General features: G+C 35.5%; 1 protein-coding gene across 1 annotated transcript in view; it reads right to left on the bottom strand.

Moving 5' to 3' along the window:
- Positions 1 to 26,719, bottom strand: part of Prkaa2 (protein kinase AMP-activated catalytic subunit alpha 2) — a 67,717-nt gene that overhangs the window by 18,485 nt on the left and 22,513 nt on the right. The window contains exons 2-4 of the mRNA XM_005326023.4: positions 13,024 to 13,165; positions 726 to 819; positions 28 to 172 (exon numbers count right to left, since the gene is read on the bottom strand). Coding sequence (XP_005326080.1) covers positions 28 to 172; positions 726 to 819; positions 13,024 to 13,165 — 381 coding nt within the window. The remainder of the gene's footprint in view (positions 1 to 27; positions 173 to 725; positions 820 to 13,023; positions 13,166 to 26,719) is intronic.

The raw sequence follows: 26,719 nt of genomic DNA, 5'->3' as shown, positions 1-26,719 counted from the left end.
TCTCTGAACAAGCCTGGAATTACACACCAAAATCAGCTATCTTGGCGTTCATATGTGCATCCAATAGCACATTCTCTGGTTTCAGGTCTCGATGAACAACCATATGCCTGTGACAATAATCCACCGCTGACAGAATCTGCTGAAACAGCCGCCTAGCTTCCATCTCTTCAACCTATCAAGTATAAAAGAAACTGCATTAAAAAATCTGGGACATCTACACAGTAGGAGTTTTAGTTTCATAATCAGTCTAAATCAAACTAAGCAGGATAACTAGATAATTCAATTCTCAACAATCAAACAAAATAAGTCAACCAAAAACTTGTCAAAGTTCAACCTATTATTCAATAAGTTTTGCTTTGCTGTGTGCTGTAAGGCAGAAGGTTTAATTTTCAATTAATATTAAATGTACACACATTTTGGAGAGTCATCGGTAAAACAACTTATGTGAAAGTGCTAAGAAAAGAAAATAACTGATATTTCAACACAATTTTACAGAACAGACTTGGGAAAGCATATCAATCATTTTGGCAACTAAGTGGAATATATTTCCCAAAATGAGTATACTGGAAGGTATACTTAAAGAAAATTTGTCTAATATTCTGTTTAGTTGTACATGTTTACAGAAGCAACTCAAACTCTGAAGATATCTTTGTGGTTGGCTATGTCTCAATACTTTACTCTTCTTTAATTTAAAGGCTTAATATACTAGATAGAATATTACTCACCCGACCATGTTTACAGATGTAATCAAATAATTCACCTCCAGACACATATTCCATTACCATAAAAAAATCTGTTGGAGTGCTGATCACCTGGTATCTATTATGTAAATGAAAAAAAGTTGAATAAAAAATGTTATTTCTAACAAAATAAACTTAATCTGTTTTTACTACAATTTCATACTCCAGTATTTTATAATATTTTAAAATGGCAGCAAATTATATAATGTTATCAGAATAATCAGCATCATAAACTCAGAGCACTACACAAGCAGTCTACTTCCTGAGGCCCGCAGACTCCCCTTCAGAGTCTCCTTGCATGTTGACACGATCTTTAAAATCCTCCATTCCTCAACAATGTTGAGGAATTAATTAATGCTCAACATTAATTAATTAATGCTCAACATGTTGAGGAATTAATGTTGAGCATTAATTTTCAGGTAAGCAAAAATCTGTTTATAGTCAACAGAGATAATGTATAATGTATTTAAACATAAACAAGAAAATACTTGGATATAGAAAAGTATATTGCAGAGATACAATGAAAAAAATCATAAAAGGGAATAAAATCATCCTTTCTTCAACAAATAAAAAGTCAATGCAATAAACAGAGGAAAGGGGAACTTACTAAAAGTAATCCAAGAAACATATCGACCAAATATATTGTCTAGACTCAAATTACTTATCAAACAATCAAGAAAGCCAGAATATTGACTGGAAGGTTAAGATTGCTAACTGCTTTCTTAGATGTGATAATAATTATTTATTTAAAATTTGATACTGAACAGTTTACAGATTAAATATAAAATGCTTGGGACCTGTCTCAAAATAATATGGTCTGGAGGAAGCAGATAAACAGCACACTTACAACTGCAGAGGACAAATGAAGAGTTACATAAGCTCATCACTTTACTTTTGGATATGCTTAAAAATTTCCATAATAAAAAACTCAATATATAAATGTGAATGGGTGCACACATGTGTGCGTGTATATATTTCTAGGCACTCAAAATAGGGGATATTAACAATAAAGAAACTTTATTTGCAAAAGAACTAAACAGACACTTATCAAAAGAAGAAATACAACTGGTTAACAAATACATGAAAAAATGTTCAATATCTCTAGCAATCAAGGAAATACAAATCAAAACTATACTGAAATTTCATCTCACTCTAGTTAGCACTGCAATTATTAAGAATACAAATAATAATAAGTACTGGAGAGGATGTGGGGGGAAAGGTATACTCATACACTATTCGTTGTTAGTGGGACTGCAAATTAGTGCAACCACTCAAAACACTATAAATTAAACCACCATATGACCCAGATATCCCACTCCTCAGTACATATTCAAAAGCTCTAAAATCAGCAGATTACTACAAGAATGCCGCCACATTGATATTTATAGCAGCACAATTCACAATAGCCAAGCTATGGAACCAACTCAGATGCCCTTCAACAGATCAATGGATAAAGAAAATATGGTATACACAATGGAGTATTACTCAGTCATAAAGAAAAATGAAATTATGTCATTTTCTGGTAAACGAATGGAACTGGAGACTATCATGCTAAGTGAAATAAACCAGACTCGGAAAGCCAAAGGTTGAATGGTTTCTCTAATATGTCAAAGCTAGTCCAAAATAAGTGGGAAAAAGAGAGGAAGGGAAGAGTGGGTGGATTCCATCAAAATAGAAGAAACATTGGTGAACTAGATGAAGGGGACTGAGGGGAAGAGAAGGAGAAATAAGTGTCTAGATAAGAACAGAACAGTGAAATAAGCCTGACTTAACATTCCTATGTAAATACCGGAACATACCACAGTGTTGTCTCACCTTATGTATCTCCACAAGACACTAAATACAAAGAAAAAGAACTAACAGTAAACAGCAGAAAGAACCAGGGTGAGGAAGGTGGGGAGGGAAAGGGGAGTACTGGGAACTGAATTGAAGCAAATTATATTTCATGCTCTTTGGTCAAAAGAAATCCTAACATTATATATAACAAAATACACAAAAGGACACAAAAAACTAGATGAGACAGAAAACCAAATCTGAGCATGCCACAAAATATTCAAAATGAATTTGGGAGTAGGCATGAGAAAGAAGATTATATGACTGTACCTATGGGGAATCGCTTGGAATCGCTCAAGCCTAATATGACACAGTCAATTTTTTGTAAATAAATTTTTAATATTTATCTCCCCTTAAAACATACCAATTCTCTGTTAAAAATAGTGGTCTTTCAAATACCTGGTTTTACCATAAGAATAAACATGCATTATTGTCTAAAAAATAATAAGACACGTGATTGATAAATAAACACACATAAACCCATCACCCAGACAAAACGGCAGAACCCTGACAATATCGGCCCTCTAACCATACAGAGAGTTGCCTTCTGCAAGGTGATTTCTCCTCACCCAAAGAAGCCAGCATCCTGAAGCCCTGCTCATCCTGACTTTGCTTTCGCTTTCTCTCTCTCTCTCTCTCTCTCTCTCTCTCTCTCTCTCTCTCTCTCAGAATTGAACCCAAGAATACCACTGAGCTACATTCCCAGAGCCCTGCCCCCTGACTATTTATTTTTTTTAAGAGAGAGAGAGAGGAGAATTCTTAATATTTATTTTTTAGTTTTCGTCGGACACAACATCTTTGTCTGTATGTGGTGCTGAGGATTGAACCCGGGCCGCATGCATGCTAGGCGAGCGTGCTACCGCTTGAGCCACATCCCCAGCCACTGACTATTTTATTTTGAGACAGGGTCTCACTAAATTGCTGAGATTCTCAGCTAAGTTGCCCAGGCTGGCCTCAAACTTGCAATCCTCCTGCCTCAGCCTTCCAAGTCACTAAGATTACAGGCATGCTCCATTGCACAAGCTTGCTTTCTCTTTCAAAGATAAATGTACCAATATGTATGTTCCTTTTCTCTCTGCATAAATATATTCCATATGCTTATGAACAATTCATATTCATGTTTTTTATTTTAATTGTTCTTTGGCTTAAAAGGAGGAGTACACCATATGTAATATTTGGCAATTTACTTTACTGAATTTCATCTATATTATTTGCTAGAGTTATCAGATTTGACCATTGTACATTATCTTGTATTTATTCACTTACTGGTCTGTTACTATCCTATTTATTCATCTTCTACCACTAAATAGTATTTACATTATTTCTACAATTCTATTGTTTGCTTCTTGTACAGGGAAGGATTTTCTATTTGGTATATACTGGTGAGTGGAACTAAATCACAGTGCATATAAATGTTCCATTTTAGGACATGATGCCAACTGTTTTCTAGCAAAAGATTAGCAATGCTACAATCTCTAGAAAGATTTATATAACCTCCAATGCTTACAAAAATACCATAAGCATCTCTTCTTATGCAGTGCTTTCTTGTGTCTTCTGCCCATTTTTATTGGGTTCATGGCGCTTTACTTATTTATTTATTTATTTGAGAGAGAGAGAGAGAGAGAGAGAGAGAGAGAGAGAGAGAGAGAGAAAGAGAGAGAATTTTTTTTCTAATATTTATTTTTCGGCGGACACAACATCTTTGTATGTGGTGCTGAGGATCGAACCCGGGCCGAACGCATACCAGGCGAGCGCGCTACCGCTTGAGCCACATCCCCAGCCCCGTTTACTTATTTATGTATAAAAATAAAGAATAAATTAATATTTCTATGAAATTCTTAAGTATAAGATGTCTTGGTTACTAACTTTATAAAAGTATTTTTTTCATGAATTTGGCTTTTGTTTTTCTCTGTAAGTGGGTCTGCAAGTATCTCTAAAGGATGACTTTTTCAAATGTGTGCATGTACACAAGCACACATGTATGCACAATATGCAATACTGTTACCAGGCATAAATTCAGAAAATCATGAGTGTCATCCAACATCCAATCAGAAGTCTTGATTAGCTTATAATGCTTTCACAGTTTTTTTTTTTAATTAGGATCCAAATATAATCCATACATTGCAATTGGTTAAAAAGTCTCTCTTAAATTATAGTTTGATCCTCCATCTGGTTTTTTTTTTTTTTTTTTCCTTACAGAAGAAAACACTTGGTTTGTCCTACAGAGGAATGCCTAGTCTCAATTTTGCTGATCCATCCTTTCAGCCACATAATGCACAATTTCTAACTGTCTCCTAGATCTAGAGACCTGCTCAGAGTGGATTCATTTGCTTTAATTTCAAAGACTAGACCTCCAGCCAAAGACATAAAATATGTCTCTCTGAGATATCAGCACTCACTGCTTATCAGAGATTTTTTTCATTAATTCAGTTCAATTTAATGAAATATTAAACTTGCAGAGTCCAGTAATAAACTACAATCTAAAGGAAACTCTCACTCAAAACCTCCTCCCTCAAGAACTCCCCTGTATCTGAAGCGTAGGCCACTCTACAGCGTCACATGATGCTGCCCACCATGCTACAGTCTCAACCCATCTCCTTGATAATTCATTCTGACCTACTGTCTTCCCCCCTCACCCCTGCTACTATTATCAACATTTGGGATGTAAATAATTTTTTTTGGGGGGGGGAGAGGGGGAGAGAGAGAGAGAGAGAGAGAGAGAGAGAGAGAGAGAGAGAGAGAGAGAGAGAGAGAGAGAGAGAGAGAATGAATATGTATCTTTTTTTTTTAAGGTGTAGATGGACACAACACAATGCCTTTATTTTTATGTGATGCTGAGAATCGAACCTGGGTCCCGCCCGTGCTAGGCGAGTGCTCTACTGCTGAGCCACAATCCCAGCCTTGTACATAACATTCATATAGAAGATCTGTCTCACAGATGGCCTCTCTGTTCCTTGACTTCTATTATGTTTTCGAGATAAGGTGTTCTCCAAAGGCTCACAAGTGAGACAATGTAAGAAAGTTTAGAGATGAAGAGTTATGAGGGCCTTAACCTAATCAGTGCATTAATCCCCTGGAATGAAATAACTGGTGATAACTATAGGCAGGGAGGGTGGGGCTGGAGGAGGTAGGTCACTGGAGGTGTGCCTTTAGGGTTTACATTTTGTCCCTGGTGAGCAGGGCTTGATCTCAGCTTCCTGTTTGCCAGGTCTTGAGCTTCCATCCTGATGTTCTGCCTCGCCTCCAGGCCCAGAGCAACAGAGTAACCTTTCTACAGACTGAGACCTCTGAAGGCGTGAGCCTAATAAACTTTTCCTTCTCTAAAATTGCTCTTTTCAGGTCTTTTGTTCACAACAATGAAAAAGCTGACTAAACAACCTCCTCTTTTCTAATTGTTTTCATTCCAGAATACACAGCTAGTATCTCCATGGTCATAGATACTCTTTTCTTTTTTTTACCAGGGATTAATCTCAGGGGCATTGACCACTGAGCCACATCCCCAGCCCTATTTTGTCTCACTGAGTTGCTTAGTGCCTCACCATTGCTGAGGCTGGCTTTGAACTCAGGATCCTCCTGTCTCAGCTGCCTCAGCGCCTGAGCTGCTGGGATTACAGGAGTGAGCACCACACCTGACACTCATGGTCATAAGACTAAGTCCTCTAATTTTATACACTAATTCTAGCCCATCTTCTAAAGAACTCAGTTCCTACAATTAGTCACTCTTTCTCTTGCATCAATTTCTTCCTCTTAATCATTCCTTTTGACAAAAGAAATATTTGATAGTATCTCCCCCATCTTAAAAAAACAAACTGCATTTAAATTCCACATTCTTTTCAAGTTCCAATCCTATTTTTTCTTATCCTGTCTATAGTAAACTATGTCCCCATCTTCATCTCATACTCTCTCTTAAACCATTCACGCCAGGCTTTGGACCTTACCATTCCAATAAACTGGTTCTTTTCAAAAACACCGGCAACCTCCACCTTGCCAGATCAAATAAGTCAATACTCAGTTCTCATCTTACTCAATATTCAGCAGTAAAAGGAAGAGCTACAATCTCTCTTTCTTTTTGATAATCTCTTTCTTGAAATATTTTCTTGTTCGGCTTTAAGATTCTCTTACTTTTCCTCCAATGTCACAGACCATTCATTTTCATTTTCCTTTGCTGGTTTTCCCTCATATCCCAGACATGTTAGCCTTATAGTGCCCTAAAGCTTACTCCCTGGATTTCCTGTCTTCTATACTTACATTTTTGGTGATCTTATCCAATCTTATATGATGTTAAATATTTTCTTTATTATCTATCTATGTCTATATCTCTATCTATATATAGAACTCAGATATTTAATAGTCCACTTACACGTCTACTAGGATATTTAATAAGCATCTCAATCCCAAAAAATCAAATCAAATAATTGATACCACCCCCTAACATTTCACCTCAAACCCGTTCCTCCTACAAACCTAGCAACTCTTATTTTCCTAGACCAGATTCCTTGGAGCTATCTTTGACTTCTCTCCCAACCTACATGTCACCTGTCAGTGAATGCTCTTGACTTGACCTTGAAAGAATAGAATATGCTTACTTCTCGAACAATGCCTCCATAAAACTGTATTCCATGTCACTATCATTTTATACCCATATTAGTACAACTGATTCCTAACTGGTTTCTTTATTTCAGCACTTCCCAGTTGTAATCTAAATGTAGGTCAGATCACATCACCTCTGATCAATATCTTCCAATGGCTTCTCATCTTATTCAAGAGTAAAAAGCCAAATATATTTGACAATATGGAATTTATTGTCTTCAACATCGTGTACATCCATAGGACTGGGATTCTAATCAGAATGAGATATACTCCATGTTTGTATAAATATGTCAAAATAGAATCTACTGTCATATATAACTAAAAAGAACAAATTAAAAAGTGAATTAAAAAAAATAACAAGGACTTTGTTATCATCTTGCCTGCCATGTTTGTCCAGTGCCTAGATAGCATCATCTGTTAAGTGAGTGGACTGATGACCTCCTTCCCCACCTTATTTTGCTCCACCCCTACACACACTCCTGTGCCTGCCACACTAGACTGTTTCCAGTACTCTATATTCTTTACACTCATTCTTTTGTTCCTGCTTATCCTTCTAGATCTACATGGACTTTGCTGAAATGTCACCTCTTCATGTGTGTCACAAGTCACTGAACACTTACTAATATGCTGGAGGATGGAGAGTAAGGACACTCTATGACACTTCCACTTAGATGTCTCATGAAATTTCCTGCTTAACGTAGCCAACAAAGTCCCTTCAATGTTCACTCCTGCTCCACTGTTTCTTGTATTTCTCCTAGCCGCCCAAAATGGCCCCAATATTATCACCTACTACTTAAGCTAAAACCCCAGATTCTAATTGCTTAAGCCAAAAATAGGATTCTTTTTTTCCAATACATCAATAATTCATCAGTTCTATTTATTAAAAAAATATATTCCTTCTAGGAATAATAAACTTAAGAAAGAAAGAAAAGTTCAGTTTCATTTCAAGTTTCAGATGACTACAATTTCAGAATGGAAAAATCCAATAAATAGTTCAATACTAGTGTTCAAAATTCAATAGAAATAAACAGTCCAGAGATATAGATTTGGGAATCTTTAGCACAGAGATTGCAAATGATGCTGCAGTAGTAATGCCATCACCTGAAGAAGGTTCAATCAGGACAACTGGTCTAGCACAGTAGCTGAAGTACAGTATTTAATGCCAGACTAATAAAGAGTGGTCCTGAGGAGAAAGTTTTAGAAAGAGACAAGAATGGGAAAAGAAAACAAAAAATCTGGCATCCTGGAAACTCAGGGTTTACAGCATTCAAGGTGATGGCAATAAACACTGATAAAAAGGTGTCTATAGGTTTAATGAGATATCGATTAAAATGAGTAGGCAGTCAGAAATATCTCTTCCAAATTAGAAAATATTGATAAGTTAAAATCAAATTTCCCTAAAAACTATGGAAGACAGAAAACAAGATGAAAAATTCACCAAATCTAATTCATGAAAAAAAACTGTATTTGCATTTAAATCCCATTTTTTTCATTTTAATTTTTACCTGTTGGATTGGGGCTGCTAATATTTTTTTTCAATTTGAGTTAATAAAGAAATCATTCAGTAAATATCCATCATCCTTGGTATTTAGTGTTCAAACTTTCTAGCTAATTCTAGAGACCCATTTTGAAATAAGGAAACTATTCTTGGCAGTTAGTCAAGACTACACAAAACAAGCAAAACCACTTTAAGGATCAGGTCTCTCTCCTTGTTTAAATCAGTAACACTATTAAAGGCTATGCCAATAACTTTGTTCAGTAGCTAGAATACATGAGTACTTTTTTAATTTTAAGTTCAGATCCATAGCTAAAGAGCAATGTGGCTGAATGAATTAAGCTCAAAGGTGAAAGCCAGAGGCTTTAAACACAAAATTTATCTCTGCCTATTATTTTATGACCAATTCTGAAAATGTTCAGAATGTTCCTTCAGAAAAACAAAATAGCAGATAATAAGATAATGCTAAATCAGAATGAGATTAGTTAAACAAAAATTAGAAATAATTATAGAACCATAAATAGTCACTGATAAATATTACATCAAAAACAAGAATTTATATCCCCATGACAACTGCAACTATCTACTGACAAAATGAAACCTGTGTTTTCAGGAATAGATCAAGAACTAGGTACGACACAAACCCCAAATGGGCTCTTTCAAGGTTATCATTTAAAAACTGATGGAGTCAAGGCATAAGGCAAATACAAAGATAACTTTACCCACTCTACTCTTCAGCATATGACACTCCAACCATTTCAGCTTTCTTTTCTCCTAGAAAGTAGATACTCATTTGCAAAGAGATTTCACTTAGAAGTCACAAAGTAACTAGAATAAAGTCATTACTAACATGGAGTCAAGTGAGATACGAACTGGGTCAGTTAACTAAAACCCACTTGGACTTATGAAATCATGAGAACTAGATTCACTTCACAGTTTGCCAATTTTTGGTTTGGGGTCAATGAAATACAAAACATTTGACCAACACATTTAATCCCCAAATAACACTATAAGGCATCCTGTTTTTAAAGTTAAAAAAAACAAAGGACAGGAAATGTAAATCACCTCATAGGTTCTACTTTTTTATTAAATTATTTATTTATTCTAATTTGTTATACATAATGGCAGAATGTAATTAATTTCATATTACACATATAGAGCACAATTTTTCAAGTCATTGACTGTACAAAGTATTTCACACCATTCATGTCTTCATACATGTACTTAGGGTAATGACGTCTCTCATTCCTATCCCCTTACCCTCCCTTTTCCCCTCTCTCCTCTTTGCCCTATCTAAAGTTCCTCCATTCCTCCCATGCGCCCTGCCCTCACCCCGCCCCTGCATCACCATTATGAGTCAGTATCCTCATATCAAAGAAAACATTTGGCCTTTGGTTTTTTTGGATTGGCTTGCTTCACTTAGCATTCTCCAACTTAATCCATTTACCTGCAAATGTCATGATTTTATTCTCTATTAATGCTGAGTATGGTTCCATTGTGTATATATTCCAAAGTTTCCCTATCCATTCATCTACTGAAGGGCATCTGGGTTAGTTCCATAATTTAGCTATTGTGAACTGTGCTGCTATAAACATTGACATGGCTGTGTCCCTGTAGTATGCTGTTTTTAAGTCCTTTGAGTATAAACCAAGGAGTGGGATAGCTGGGTCAAATGGTAGCTCCATTCCAAGTTTTCCAAGGAAATCTCTATACTGCTTTCCAGATTGGCTGCACCAATTTGCAGTCCCATCATAGGATGTATTTTATATATATATATATGAACACACACACACACAGTACTAGGGATTGAGCCCAGAGGCACTCTACCACTGAGCGACTTCCCCAACCTTTCAACCCTTTTTATTTTTAGAATAAAATATAGATAGATAGATAGATAGATAGATAGATAGATAGATAGATAGATAGATAGATGAATGATAGCCTTTAAAAATCTTAATACTTACACTGGATCACCCAGCTTTGGGCCAGGATGATAACCTTATAATCAAATATTGCCATGTAATCTCACTAGTCTCATTCTTTTTTGTTTTGTTTATAACTGAGTAAATTTTAAGTGAAGATCACATGACATGAAAGCTTATTTTAAGAATGAAAGTTTCATGGAAGCTGTGTGAGAACTGAGTTGATGCCATGCTAAACCAAACAAAGCCAGCTCTGAAGAGTCATGGCACATTCATGCTATTTGTAAGAAGGCACAGCCCTAGCCCCATCACAGAGGATACCAATTTGCAAATAGTTTACTAACAAGATGTATAGCAGTAAAGACCAAATGAATGTTCCCAAATGCCACTAATAACTGCACCAGTCTTAAAATTAAGAATTTTAAGAATACTGCTGCATTAGTTTTCACTGCTGCCATTCTTTAAAATTTTTGGCTTATAATAACATGAATCTTACAGTTCTGTAGATGAGAGGCCTGGTACATGCATCAGTGAGCTGAAATTAAGGTGTTGGCAGGCCTGGGTTGCTTTCTGGAGGTTCTGGAAACACAGTACATTTCTTTGTATTTCCCCACTTTTAGAGACCACCTGCATTCATTCTTCAGCTATGGCCGCCTTCCTCCATTGTCAAAGCCAGCAACAGCCACCTGAATCCTTCTCAAGTCCTATCACTCTGACCTTGCTGCCATGCTCAAATATTTTTCTTTGACTCACTCCTCCTACCCGTTTTAAGGATTGTGTTAGTTTACATGGGCCCACATAGATAATCCAAGATTATCTTTTATTTTAAAGTCAGCTGATAAGCAACCTTAAATCCATGCTGCCATATATTCTACAATATTCACAGGTCCTAGGCATGAGAACACAGACATTTTGGAGGACCATTACTCTGTCTACCACAGCTATTTGCTAGCACTGTCACCAGATAAACAATGGAACTTCATGGGTTATCAAGTTGGTTCTTATTAACAATGACATTCAAAGATGGCTCACTGACAAACGTTAAGAAAAACATAATGTCTTATTTTAGTGAACTAGTAAACAAAGCTTCAGGTATATTAGCACTGCTTTCTTTATATATACTTACATCAACAGGTTTTTTTTTCTGCAAGATTATTTAAATCAAAAAATAAATACAGTATTGGAAATCTTCCTACTGTTTCTTCTATTAAAGTTATTAACAACAATTTATATTTTACAAAAAACCATTATTTGATACAGCAGACTATGTGTTCTCATGCCTAGGATCTGTGAATATTATAGAATATACGGCAGCATGGATTTAAGGTTGCTTATCATCTGACCTTAAAATAAAAGATAATCTTGGATTATCTATGTGGGCCCATGCAAATTTTGAATTTCATGGCTTTATATGTATTTAAATTATGACTTTATTTTGGTTTCATAATTATTTCAAAACTATACCTATATGGGTCTATACCTAGTTCTTTGAATACATACTGCATATTTATAGAAGAGTATATTAAAAATAGTTAAGTCAAAACCAGAGAACCATAAATTTATTTTTTCCCTTAGGAAGGAGTTATGTAACAGTTTTGAGAGACTAGAGTAGAAATTGATAGCACGGCATTCAATGTCAGATCTGAACTCAACTACTACCTCTGCTATACTAGCTATATGACTTTGGACTAGTTGCTGGTACTCATTAGGTATTCAGTATCCTTGTCTATAAAATATTCCTACATTATAGGTTTACCATGAGCACAATATAAAATTATATATGCAAAATGCTCAGCATGATTCCTGGCTATTATCAAGTATTCAATAAGATTAATATTTACTTTATAACACTGTAACCAAGCTTTAAAATAAAAATTAAAGACAAATTTCAATAATTAGAATATTACATGTCAATTAATATTAAACTGCAAAAAAATTAAACTGTAAAACATTACTGCATATTTTTAATAAATTTTTTGGATATAATCAATTTAAATAAATTATCTTATTTTCTTATCTATTTAATTAATTAGCTTATTTATCTTAAAAGTTACTTATCTTTGAAGTTTATAATTTAGTCACCCAAAATCCATTAATATTCCTCAAGTCTTTACTTAGTAATAATTATAGTACTATTTTTTTTATTATTTTCAATTCTTCAAATAGTATGCTATGATAAAAAATTTTTAACAGTTACTCTACCTTTCCAAAAAAGAAAATGTACTGGTATATTAACATAAAATGACTAGAAAAAAAAATCAGAAAAATGAATCTGCCTAGAGTATGGAATGCCTAAATAATTTTAAAGTAAATACTGAAGTCTCAACTTCCAAGGCTAATATTTTTGTAAGTTTAACTCAAGATAATTAACTGTAAAATTCATTTAAAACTATTCCAAGACAGTTTTTTAATATCATCGTGTATCACGTACAAAAATACTTACAGTTTGATAATATGAGGATGACGGAAGAGTTTTAGATTTTGAATTTCTCGTTTTATTTTTCCAACAACATCTAAACTGCGAATCTTCTGTCTATTTAAGATTTTAACAGCCACTTTATGGCCTGTCAATTGATGTTCTCCAACTAAAGAAAAAGGAAAAAACAAAACCTGTCATATCAGCATAACAATTTCTATTAATGCTTCCTCTTCTGTTATTGCCCTAAATTTCTTTACTCAAAAAATACCACTTTTAGACCACCTCTTCCTACCAGCAGACTACTGCGTGAGCCCAGGCCCAGCCCAGACGGCCCACACCAGCCCATGGGGGACTCAGGGCTCACAGTAGGCCCGGGTTCACCCCCCACCCTCTGGGCAGACACCCGACTGAGCCTAGCCTCTGGCACAGGACTGCCCTTTCAACCAGCAAACTACCACAAAAGGTCAGGCCTGGCCCAGACCACACCTACTTGCACAGGATCCAGGTCCAGTGTAGGTCCGAGTTAGTCAAAGCTCCCCCCCCCCCCAACACAACCTGGGAGCCTAAGCTTAACCTACTTCCATCTTGGGACACTGTAGTCATCACCACAGCCTTCTCCACACAATAGCCTCTAACTATTGACAGCAGATGGGACCTAGAAGCTGCAGCACCTCACAGCAGTATTACCAAAGGGAGTATGAGGCCTACCCTTTCAGCCTCATTTGTGTAAGTCATTACTTCCATCTTGGGGCACCTCAACTATTATCTTGAGCTACCTTGGCTATATTTAGATGCAGTAGCATACATTGAGGGAAACCAGCAGGGTCTAGAAGTCCAACATCAAGGTGAGGTAAAGACAATCTGCACGAGTACTATATGAATACAGGGAAGAAACTATAATATCACAGATCCACACTGCAAAAAAGGAAGACACATAGACAACATGAAAAAACAAGGGAGGAAAGTGCCCCAAACAAACCAGGATACTATAATAACAGAACCTATGGACAGCAAAGTTGATGAAATGTCAGAGAAGGAATTCAAAAGGTTTATAATTAACATAATCTGTGAATTATAGAATAACCTAAGTGAGCAAATACAGGCAAAAACTGATCACTCCAACAAAGACATAAGAGAGCAATTACAGGTAGCAAAATATTACAGAGAGAGAGAGAGAGAGAGAGAGAGAGAGAGAGAGAGAGAGAGAGACTGACTGACTCAGGGAAAAAAAAGTCAGAAATTCTGGAAATGAAGGATACAATAAATCAAATAAAAAACTCAATAGAAAGCATAACCAACAGATTAGATAACTTGGAAGAAAGAACATCAGATCATTAAGACAAAAGTATACAATCTGGAAAATATAGTTGATCACACAGTGAAGATAGTAAGAAACCATGAGCAAAGCATCCAAGAATTATCGGAGAGCATCAAAAGACCAAATCTAACAGTTACTGGGATAGAGGAAGACACAGAGTTTCAAACCAAAGGAATGCACAATCTCTTCAATGAGATAATACCAGAAAATTTCCCAAGCTAACTGAATTGGAAAACCAATACAAGAGGCTTACAGGACACCAAATGTACAAAATTACAACAGATCTACACCAAGGCACATTGTAATGACAATGCCTAGCATACAGAATAAGAATAGAATCTTGAAAGCTGCAAGAGAGAGGAATCAGATCTCATATACAGGAGACCAATTCCTGTCTCAGCAGAATTTTCAACCCAGACCTTCAAAGCCAGGAGATCATAGAACAACATATACCAAACTCTGAAAGAAAATGAACACCAACCAAGAATCTTATATCTAGCAAAATCAAGTTTTAGATTTGATGATGAAATAAAAACCATCCATGATAAACCAAAATAAAAAGAATTTACAACTAGAAAGCCTGCTCAATAGAACAACCTCAGCAAAATATTCCACAAAGAGAAAGTGAAAAACAATGATGAAAATCAGCAGAAGAAGGAATTACACTAAAGGAAAATCTAATCAGAGGAGAAACCAAGTCACATTAAATACAAAAATAAACAAAAATGTCTGAGAATACAAATCATGTTTCAATAATAACCCTGAATGTTAATGGCCTAAACTTACCAATCAAAAGACATAGACTAGCAGATTGGATTAAAAAAAAAAAAGACCCTACAATATGCTGCCTCCAAGAGACTCATCTCATAGGAAAAGATATCCACAGACTGAACGTGAAGGGTTGGGAAAAATTATACCACTCATGTGGACTGGGGAACCAAGCAGGGGTTTCCATCCTCAAGTCCTCATATCAAATAAAGTAGACTTCAAACTAAAGTCAGTCAAAAAGGATAAAGAAGGACACTAAATACTGCTCAAGGGAACCATACACCAACAAGACTTAACAATTATAAATATATATGCCCCAAACAATGGAGCAGCTATGTTCATCAAACAAACTCTTCTCATGTTCAAGAATCAAATAGACTACAACACAATAATTTTGGGTGACTTTAACACACCTCTTTCCTCACTAGATAGATCTTCCAAACAAAACCTGAACAAAGAAACTACAAAACTCAAAAATACAATCAATATCTTAGACTTAACTGACATCTATAGAATATTTCATCCTTCAACAAGAGAATATACTTTTTTCTCAGCAGCACATGGATCCTTCTCCAAAATAGACCATATACTATGCCACAATGCAACTCTTAGCAAATATAAAAATGTAGAGATACTACCATGCATTCAATCAGATCATAATGGAATGAAATTAAAAATCAATGATAAAATAAGAAATAAAATCCACTCCAACACCTGGAAACTAAATAATATGCTACTGAGTAAACAATGGGTTACAGAAGATATCAAGAAAAGGATTAAAAAAAATTAGAGGTGAATGAGAACATAGATACAATATCAAAATCTCTGGGACACTATGAAAGGAGTTCTAAGAAGAAGGTTCATTGCATGGAGTTCATTCCTTAGAAGAAGAAAAAGTTAACAAATAAGTGACTTATTAACATTATATCTCAAAGCCCTAGAAAAACAAAAACAAATCAACACCAAAAGCAATAGAAGACAGGAAATAATTAAAATCAGAGCTGAAATAAATGAGATGGAACAAAAGAAACAATTTTAAAAACTGACAGAAAAGTTGGTTCTTTGAAAAAATAAATAAAATTGACAGACCCTTAGCCATGCTAGCAAAGAGAAGGAGTGAGAAAACTCAAATTACTAACATACGTGATGAAAAAGAAAATATCACACAACAGACACTACAGAAACACAGAAGATAATTAAAAATTATTTTGAAAATTTGTATTCCAATAAAAGAAAATATTGAAGGCATTGAAAAGTTTCTAGAGTCATATAATTTGCTCAATTTGAATCAGGATGATATACAAAATTTAAACAGATCAATTTCAAGCAACAAAATAGAAGACACCACCAAAGTCTACCAACCAAGAAATGTGCAGGAATGGATGAATACACAGCCGAGTTCCATTAGACCTTTAAAGATTAACTAATACTAATACTCTTGAATTTATTTTAAGAAATAGAAAAAGAGGGAGCACTTCCAAACTCATTCTATGAGGCCAATATCACTCTGATTCCAAAAACAAGCAAAGGCACATCAAAAAAAAGAAAACTTCAGACCAATATCTCTAACAAACACAGATGCAAAAATTCTCAATAAAATTCTGACAAATCAAATACAAAAACATATCAAAAAGATCGTGCACAATGATCAAGTGGGATTCATCCCTGGGGTGCAAGTTTGGCTCAACATACAGAAATCAATAAATGTAATTCATCACATCAATAGACTTAAAGATAAGAATCCTATGATCATCTCAATAGACACAGAAAAAGCATTTGACAGCACCCCTTTATGTTCAAAACATTAAAAAAATAGGGATAATAGGAACATATCTCAACATCATGAAAGCAATCTATGCTAAGCCCCAGGCCAACACCATTCTAAATGTATAAGGCATTCCCTCTAAAAACTGGAACAAGACCATGATGCCCTCTTTCCCCACTTTTATTTAACATAGTTCTTGAAACACTGGCCAGAGCAATTAGACAAAAGAAATCAAAGGCATACACATAGAAAAATTAGAATTCAAATTGGCACTATTTGCTGATGATATTATTCTATACCTAGAAGACCCTAAAAGTTCTACCAGAAAACTTCTAGAACTAGTAAATGAATTCAGCAAAGTTGCAGGACACAAAATCAACATCCATAAATCAAAGGCATTTCTGTATATCAGTGACAAATCCTCAGAAAGGGAAATGAGGAAAACTATGCCATTAACAATAGCCTCAAAAAAATAAATTAAATTAAAATACTTGGGAATCAATTTAACAAAAGAGGTGAAAAATCTATATAATGAAAATTACAGAACCCTAAGGAAAACCTTAGAAGATGGAAAGATCTACCTTGCTCTTGAATAGGGAGAATTAATATTATCAAAATGACCATACTTCTAAAAGCACTATATAGATTTAATGCAATTCCAATCAAAATCCCAATGACATTCCTCATAAAATAGAAAAAGCAATCATGAAATTCATCTGGAAAAATACAGACCCAGAATAGCTAAAGCAATCCTTAGAAGGAAGAGGAAAGCAGGTGGCATCACTATACCGGACCTTAAACTATACTACAGTGCAACAGTAACAAAAACAACATGGTATTGGCACCAAAAGAGACTGGTGGACCAATGGTACCGAATAGAGGACACAGAGACAAACCCACAAAATTACAATTGCCTTGTATTAGACAAAGGTGCCAAGAACATGCATTGGAGAAAAGACAACCTCTTCAACAAATGGTGCTAGGAATTGGAAATCCATATGCAACAAAATAAAATTAAACCCCTCTCTCTCACCATTCACAAAACTCAACTCAAAACATATCAAGGTCTTAGGAATAAAAGCAGAGACCTTGCATCTAACAGAAGAAAAATTAAGTCCTAATCTCCATCATGTGGACTCCTTTGGCACAAGATTAAAGAAAGAATCAATAAATGGGATGGACTCAAAGTAAAAAGTTTCTTCTCAGCAAAAGAAACAATCTGTAAGGTAAATAGAGAGCCTAAATCTTGGGAGCAAATCTTTACCCCTCACACATCAGATAGAGCACCAATCACTAGGGTATATAAAGAACTCAAAAAGTTAAAACACCAAAAAAAAAAAAACCCAAATAATCTAATCAATAAATGGGCCAAGGACCTGAACAGACACTTCTCAGAAGAGGATACATAATCAATCAACAAATATATGAAAAAATGTTCATCATCACTAGCAATCAGAGAAATGCAAATCAAAAAAAAACCACTCTAAGATTTAATCTCACTCTAGTCAGAATGACAGTATAAATACAATCAACAAGTGTTGGCGAGGATGTGGGGAAAAAGGTACACTCATACAGTGCTGGTGGGACTACAAATTGGTGCAGCCAATATGGAAAGCAGTATGAAGATTTCTTGGAAAATTGAGAATGGAACTACCATTTGACCCAACTATCCCTCTCCTTGGTCTATACCCAAAGGACTTAAAAATAGCATACTACAGGGACACAGCAACATCAATGTTTATAGCAGTACAATTCACAATAGCTAAACTGTGGAACCAACCTAGATGCCCTTCAATAGATGAATGGATAAAAAATAATGTGGCATATATACACAATGGAATATTACTCAGTAATAAAAGAGAATAAAATCATGGCATTTAGGTAAATGAATGGAGTTGGAGAAGATAATGCTAAGTGGAGTTAGCCAATCCCAAAAACCAAATGCTGAATGTTTTCCCTGATGTAAGGAGGCTGATTCATAGTTGGGTAGGGAAGGGGAGCATGGGAGAAATAGAGAAACTCTAGATAGGGCAGAGGGGTTGGAGGGGAAGTAAAGGGGCATGGGGTTAGAAATCGTGGTCGAATGTGAGGGTCATTATTATCCAAAGTACATGTATGAAGACACCAATTTGTGTGAATATACTTTATACAACCAGAGATATGAAAAATTGCACTCTATATGGGCAATAAGAATTGTCATATATAAATTTTAAAAATTAATTTAAAAAGAGACATTCATGCAGTGAACAACTACCTAATGAATGCTTACTATGGTAAGGGCTGCACTATTTACACTTACAATATACTTGGGATGTTAAGCGGTAGACAAAGTTGTTCTGTAACACTGCTAGCTGTCACCCAGTATTTATTGCATCTTTCATTCCCAGACATGACTCCCAAGTTACACTTGAGCACCTGGCTACTCAGACAATAGACTGAAACCCAATATCTCTTGTAACTAGATGTGGCTATAAGTACATTTTTCCCAGTAACACGTAACCAGAAATGTCTTTGGGAGCTTCTTCCTCAGCCCCTCAGTACCTCAATTCTCAAGGTTATCATTTTGAACCCTGAGGTCAGATCAGGCATCAAGGAGAAACATGAGAGAGAAGCACCCACTTTGGGGTCCATCCAGCAGGACAGCATGAACCACCTCCTCAGACTTAACAGGAGATCAAAATACTCTTGGATCCCATTACATCCCTCTTATTCTGACAATTTCTGTCCTCATAGCTGAATCTAATACACTATTCAGAATACTTTAAAACTCACTTCAAATCTCCAATTTTATTGAGCAACCATACATAGATTGATGGAAATAAATTATCACATACTGCCCATACAATTCCTTGAATTAGAGAGTTAAAAAAGCTCAAAAAAATTATCATCCATTACTAGACCATTTTGGTTTTCCTAAATTTTTGTCAAAATATGCTCTAAAGCTGGGAGATTTTAAGGGGAAAATAATCTACACTCACCAGAACTATGCCTTTTATAATTTTACATTTGACAAGGTGAAGAGCTACCACATAGAAGGAATGGAACTGATTTATACAGTTCTAGGAGGCAGAAGTGCAAATAATCAATAGAAATGTTTTCAACTGATAATCATGCGTTCTATGACGTCTCTCCCCAACCCCCTTTTCACCATGTTTGCCTATACTGAAAATTTCATTTTTTTTATAGGTAGCTACTATTCTTTGAATGTATTTTTTTTCCACAGGATATATACTACAATTGAAAATCTACTTGATTCTCCATTGATCTCTTGATTATTTGTTGAGAGGGGGTCAAAAGCCATTGTCAGGGACTCATCAGCTGGTAACTGCAAACCAGGAAAATAGACCAAAGAATGCCTATAAACTTGATCAGGAACATGCAGTGTGGTGGAGCAGGGATTTAAACCCAGGCAGCATATCTTCAGAATCAGTTCTCTTAACCACACCGTCCAGGATTCAAATGGAAGCTGAGCCATTTGTCAGGATTACTATAAGATAAATTCTTAAACTACATAATAGATTGGACTAGATCAAGCCTAATTCCTCTTCCAACTCTAAGATCTCTCTAATTATACCTGCAAGGATCATTCCATACTGAAGAGTATAAATCTTTTAAACTACTCCTGCCTCTTGATGATTTTTGATGACTATTTTTTGTATATTTTACAACTCTGACACATTTTTCTTAATGCATAGCAGGCAAGATTTCACACAGTTATTTATGCAGGTGTAAATACACAATTATTCTGTGAGAAGATTCTAACTTTTCAAATTTCCAACATCATTCCCAAATGAAATTTAGCATTTTTTATCAAAGGTACATAACCTATAATTTTATGACGCACAATTTAGAATATTTCTCTGTATATTAATTCATATTAAACATTTCCTCAATTTTGACATACCATGTAATTTATTCATTTATATATTTATTTTGGTACTGGAGATCAAACCCAGGGGTGCTTAATCACTTAGTCACCTACTAGCCTGTTTTATTTTTTATTTTGAGACAGTATCTTACTAAGTTGCTTAGGGCCTCATTAAGTTTTGAGGCTGGATTTGAGCTTTCCATCCTCCTGTATAAGCCTCCCAAGGCACTGGGATTACAGGCATGAGCCACAGCATCTGGCTAACATTATACCATATCATTTAAAATATTATTATGCCTTACAAAAAAAGAGAGAAATTATTAAAAATAAGTTATTAATTCAGGCCTCTATTAGAACCCATTTATCTGCTAGACTCAAACAAAGCAAAGAACTGATAAAATGTCCTTGTGCTATAAAGGCTACAAAAATACTATATAATAATTTGAACTATGTCAGGCAGGAAAAAGTTAAGACCACAGGAATAATTTCACGTCCAACCGGATCAGTAACTGCATGGAATATTTCCTCTCCTCTACACAGTCTTAACCTAGGTACAAAAGAAAAACTCTTAACCTACGTTTTTGAACTTTAAGTTTTTTCTCACTGAAATAATGATATTCATAGGCTGTGCTCCTAGGAAATTATTAGCGTATCTAAGGAAAATCAAGTCTATCACCATATTTTTCCTATATAGTAAAATAAGGTCTCTCACTATATTACAGAACATGGCTAAAAAATGTTTCTTAAAATCTTCAAGGTATATGTGGGATATTCTGACACAATTTAGGCTACAAAAATATACACTAAATGTTTCAGGAGGGCCTTCAAATGAAAGCACAAGAGAGACTTTGAAGACACAGGAGTCAGGTATCATCCTTCCAAAGGGCACAGGAGTTACTTTGTAATCCAGGTCTTTCCCTGTGGACAACCTTCATGTAGTGTAATCTGTAGGAGGGATATCTAATGGTAATGTCTAATTCTTGCCCACACATCTGGGAAGAACAATATCTAGTGTTATGTCTGAATGCATACACACATGATAAACATTTTACATATATTTACTTTAACCTTATAAAACAATCCTTTGAGGAAATCTGTCAGATAAAGAAAATAAGGTTCAGAGAACTTAAAAATGACCAGTAATAGATGAAAACCAGTATTCAGATCTGATTCTAAAGCCTAGATTCTGAATGATCATATACTACACTCTTGTCATGGCTACCCAACAAAAGATATGACTCATAATTCTAAAATAATATATATATTATATTAAAAGTATTACCACAAATAATAATTTATGGTTGGGAGAAAAGATACTCAAAATTCCAATTTTAGAGACCAGAAACATAGCCTTCTAGATAGAGTGAATTTCACTCTATCATAGATAGATATCATGGATAGAGTGAAATTTGGGGCTGCTCTGTCTACAAGATCCTAATAGTCTTAGAGAAAGACCTTGATATTGGCCCTAGGTTTAAGGAATAGGAGAAAAAAGTAGGGAACAAAAAAAAAAAGGAAATGAGTAATGAATATGGCTAAGTTTTGGGCTCTGGTAGAAAGCACATTTATCAGTCTTCATAATCTCCTTTGCTGTAGACCCCAGGATTAAAAACAGTTGTCTTCGGCTGGGGTTGTGGCTCAGTTGTAAAGTGCTTGCCTAGCTTGTATGAGGCATCGGGTTTGATACTCAGCACTTCATATAAATAAAGATCCATCAATGTCTAAAAAATATTTTTTAAAAAAAGAAGTTGTCTTTCCACTGCTAATTGCTTTTGACCAAAGTGTCCATACATTACGATATAATTCCATAGAAAGAAAGATAAGTTTTCTGTATATCCTCCAGCTGCAAGTAAGGAAGGCTGACTGAAATAAAAACTAGAGGAATACTAGAGAATGCTCTATGGTGACACTGACCAGAATTTGTGGGACTCAGGGCAAATTACTATCCCAAGTAGAATGGAGGATCCACTGATACTGGGAAGTTAGATCCCATCTTATAATATGTTATGCCCTTAGTTGGGAAAACTGGGAGCAAGAGGTCCTCAGAATGACTTATGTAAAACTGGAAGACTTCATACATCAAAGATATAAATATAAAGTATTTCTATAATATATACACAAACTTCTGCTTACCATTACAGATCGCTTTTCACTATTCCCTCACCTCAAATGTGATATATATACTTCAGTCATTTAGAACTACTTTAAATTCTTTCTAAGGACTCTACATCTTCTCAATGCCCAGTTCTTGATAAGCATTTAGTAAGTTTCAGTGGAATTTTATTCAGTAGACAATGAATGCTATTAACAATGAACCATTTCCATCCTTGATCTCCAGTGTTTTGCCTAAAATTGAGCTTGAGAACCATTTTTCCCAGTAAGCAGTACCTAACCACCACCCCTAACAATCCCACTCATTCCAACAACTCAAAAGTCTGCCCCTCCAATGTGCCTTCCCAATCCTTCTCCCTGGTGGCACTTCAAGGGCTGTGATTATTTTTATTGTTGTTGATCTTCATAGCAACCAACTCCATGAGAAATGTCTACATTTCATCTATCTTCCATCCTCAGCTTCTGGCACAGTGCCTAATAACTGACGTTCAGTTAACTACTTATTTACCATATGGATAAAATGCATGACTAATACTAACATTTGGGATGCATAAACATATGACCTAGGCTTCATACTCTACTAGTATCTCGGCTTTAGAATTTGAAAGGGATACGCAAAGTGGATGAATTAATCATTCTCATACTTGAGGGAAACCAACACATATCAAAGGAGATGTATTATCTATACATTCCAAGACACCCCACCCATCCAATATGGTACTACCTTCCAGGGAACTTCTAAATATGGAAAAATATTAATAAAAGAAATACTAACCATCAGCATCAGAACTACAATATTCTTAAAGTCTAGTCATTAAGGAAGAAACTGTATGGCTTCCAGGAAAACAAAATTAGAAAAGAGGAGCTGCAGATGGTCAATAAGCATGTGAAAAGGAACTCAACATTGTTAATTATCAGGAAAGGTGAAATAAAACCACAATGAAATTCAAAACCACAGAATACCCTACAATAAACACAGACATCACCAAGTACTGGTGAACACAGAGTACCCGGAACTTTTACATGTGTACTCTATGACTCACTGATTCTAATCCTAAGTATATAACCAACAGTGATATATAAATAAAACATTTCTAGATGCCTGGAGATTGTTATAAGAAATTCTCAATGCAGCTGGTCCACGGGCTTAAGGTTTAGGTAGCAAAGATGTAAGAAATAGAAAAAAAAAGTACAGTAAACTGTAGAAAAAAAACTAGCCAGAGTGGGTATCCAAAGCAGAATGAAAGCACCAGAAAATCCTGTGGTCTAGAGGGTAAAGCCTTGGAGAAAAGCAGTTATGATATCAATAGGAAATAGTATGCAGTTCTGAATCCCTACTACATACCAGGAACTTTGTGTGTATGTGTATGCACACATATATGTATACAACTACATTCATATATACATATATAAATATACAATTTGTATGTATATATATATACACATTATTAAGTACTTTATAATTTTTTAAAATTTAGACCCTCCAAAAGTTCTTATAGGAGAGCAGTGAGGCTCACAGAATTGAAGAAACTTACCAAATATTCAGATAGCAAATAAACATTAGAATTGTGATTCAAAGCAGTATCTTGTTAGTCCCTAAGCAATTCTCAGGAGAAAAATTAAGATTGCTATTTTCCTATTTCCTAAGAGTCCTATTGCCCCTGGTAAGCCGACTTAAAACAACACTTGAGCTAAAAACAAAAATACAATAGAATCCATTTCTTAAAGGTATGTGGTGTATTCCCAAACATAACCTGATGGGTGTTTAAATCAAGTTATATGTCAGAAAAAAAAGAATTCTTAAGTTTAACTTCTAAAAAAGCTTTCACATTAATAAGGCATGTTCTAAATTATTTTGAACAAATGACTATGTATGTAAGATACACTTGTCGAGAATCATATTACTAGCTGAGAGAAAATACCTGAAAGAACAAGAACAAAAAATTATTTATCAAGGATATGGTCACTGTTGAAAAGCAATTGTATACTTAAAAATATAGAATACCATCCTAAATAATAAGCCTTTTAAACATCATTAGAATACTATATTGTTACAACATTGTAAAGCTCATAAGTCTAGCTCTATAAGACAAATGAAAAAACATGTAGAATACATTATAATTCATAGTACACTTATAAAGCATAATTTTCCATATCTCTGGTTGTATACAAAGTATATTCATACCATTCATGTCTTCATACATGTACTTAGGGTAATGATGTCCATCTCATTCCACCCTCATTTCTACCCCCATGGCCCTCCCTTAACTTCCCACTTCTTCCCTATCTTCTAGAGTTTGTCTGTTTCTCCCATGCTCCCCCTTCCAACCCCATTATGAATCAGCCTCCTTATATCAGAGAAAACATTCAGCATTTGGTTTTTTGGGATTGGCTAATTTCACTTAGCATTATATTCTCAAACTCCATCCATTTACCTGCAAATGCCATGATTTTATTCTCTTTTATGGTCCACTGTGTGTGTGTGTTTACACACACACACACACACACACACACACACAAACACACAAACACACCAAAGTTTCCCTATCCATTCATCTACTGAATGGCATCTAGTTTGGTTCCACAGTTTAGCTATTGTGAATTGTGCTACTATAAACACTGATGTAGCTGTGTCCCTGTAGTATTCTGTTTTTAAGTCTTCTGAGTATAGACCAAGGAGAGGGATAGCTGGGTCAAATGGTGGTTCCATTCCCAGTTTTCCAAGGAATCTCCACACTACTTTCCATATTGGCTACACCATTTTGCAGTCCCACCAGCAATGTATGAGTATGCCTTTTCCCCCACATCCTCACCAACACTTACTGTTGTTTGTTTTTTAAAGATGTTGATGAACCTTTATTTTGTTCATTTATTTATATGCAGTGATGGGAATCGAACCCAGTGCAAGCGCTCTACCACTGAGCCATAATCCCGCCCATGTTATTTGATTTGTAAGGGTCCGGCGAAGCGTCGGAGGAAGAGACCACAAGAGACTGGCTTCATGCAATAAGCAGGAGGGAGTTTATTTAGGATCCAATTCAGCGCGCTGAGGCTCAAGGCTCACTCAGGAAGGGAGAGCAGCCCAGAGCCCAGAGCAGAGGTCAAGCAGAGCTTAAGTACACTTTTTGGGGAGGGCGGGGGGGCTTTGCATACATCAGAACAAATCGTCATGAGGCGCGGGAAAATTGAACAACAACTGAGACATGATTAGTACATTCGTTGGCGGGAACAGATTGGACGGGGGTGATTGGTCACTCCTAAGCGGGGTACACATTCAAACTGATTGGTTTTAGGGCCTAAGGGACTACATGACAAACTACACAGAGTCCCAGGTTATTAGACAACCAGGGAGTCAGTGGGAATATTTACTGGGCAATTCGGGTATTGTCCTAACAGAGGATTTTAACAATACCTGGTCCTTCACTTTTTAACTCAGGCCCTGCAGCTTAGAAACTTTACAATGCCCGGTCTTTTATACTTTTTAACTCAGGCTTTGCGGCTTAGAATCAGCTTAGAAATTTTACGTTTACAGATTCTTAATAGCTGCCATTCTGACTGGAGTGAGATGAAATCTTACAGTAGTTTTGATTTGTTTTCCTGTAATTGCTAGAGATGTTGAACAATTTTTTATATATTTTTGATTGATTGTATCATCTTCCAAGAAGTGTCTGTTCAGTTCCTTGCCCCACTGATTGGATTATTTGTTTTTTGTTTGTTGGTTGGTGTTAGCTCTTTGAGTACTTTATATACCCTAGAGATTAGTGCTCTATCTGATGTGAAAGTGGTAAAAAATTTGCTCCCAAGATGTAGGCTCTCTATTCACCTCACTGATTGTTTCTTTTTCTGAGAAGAAGCTTTTTAGTTTGAATACATCCTATTTATTAATTCT

Source organism: Ictidomys tridecemlineatus, chromosome 11, assembly GCF_052094955.1.
Source record: "Ictidomys tridecemlineatus isolate mIctTri1 chromosome 11, mIctTri1.hap1, whole genome shotgun sequence".
Lineage (NCBI taxonomy): Eukaryota > Metazoa > Chordata > Mammalia > Rodentia > Sciuridae > Ictidomys > Ictidomys tridecemlineatus.
The sequence above is the reverse complement of the archived record's forward strand: the minus strand, read 5'-3'. Positions and strand labels throughout refer to the sequence as shown.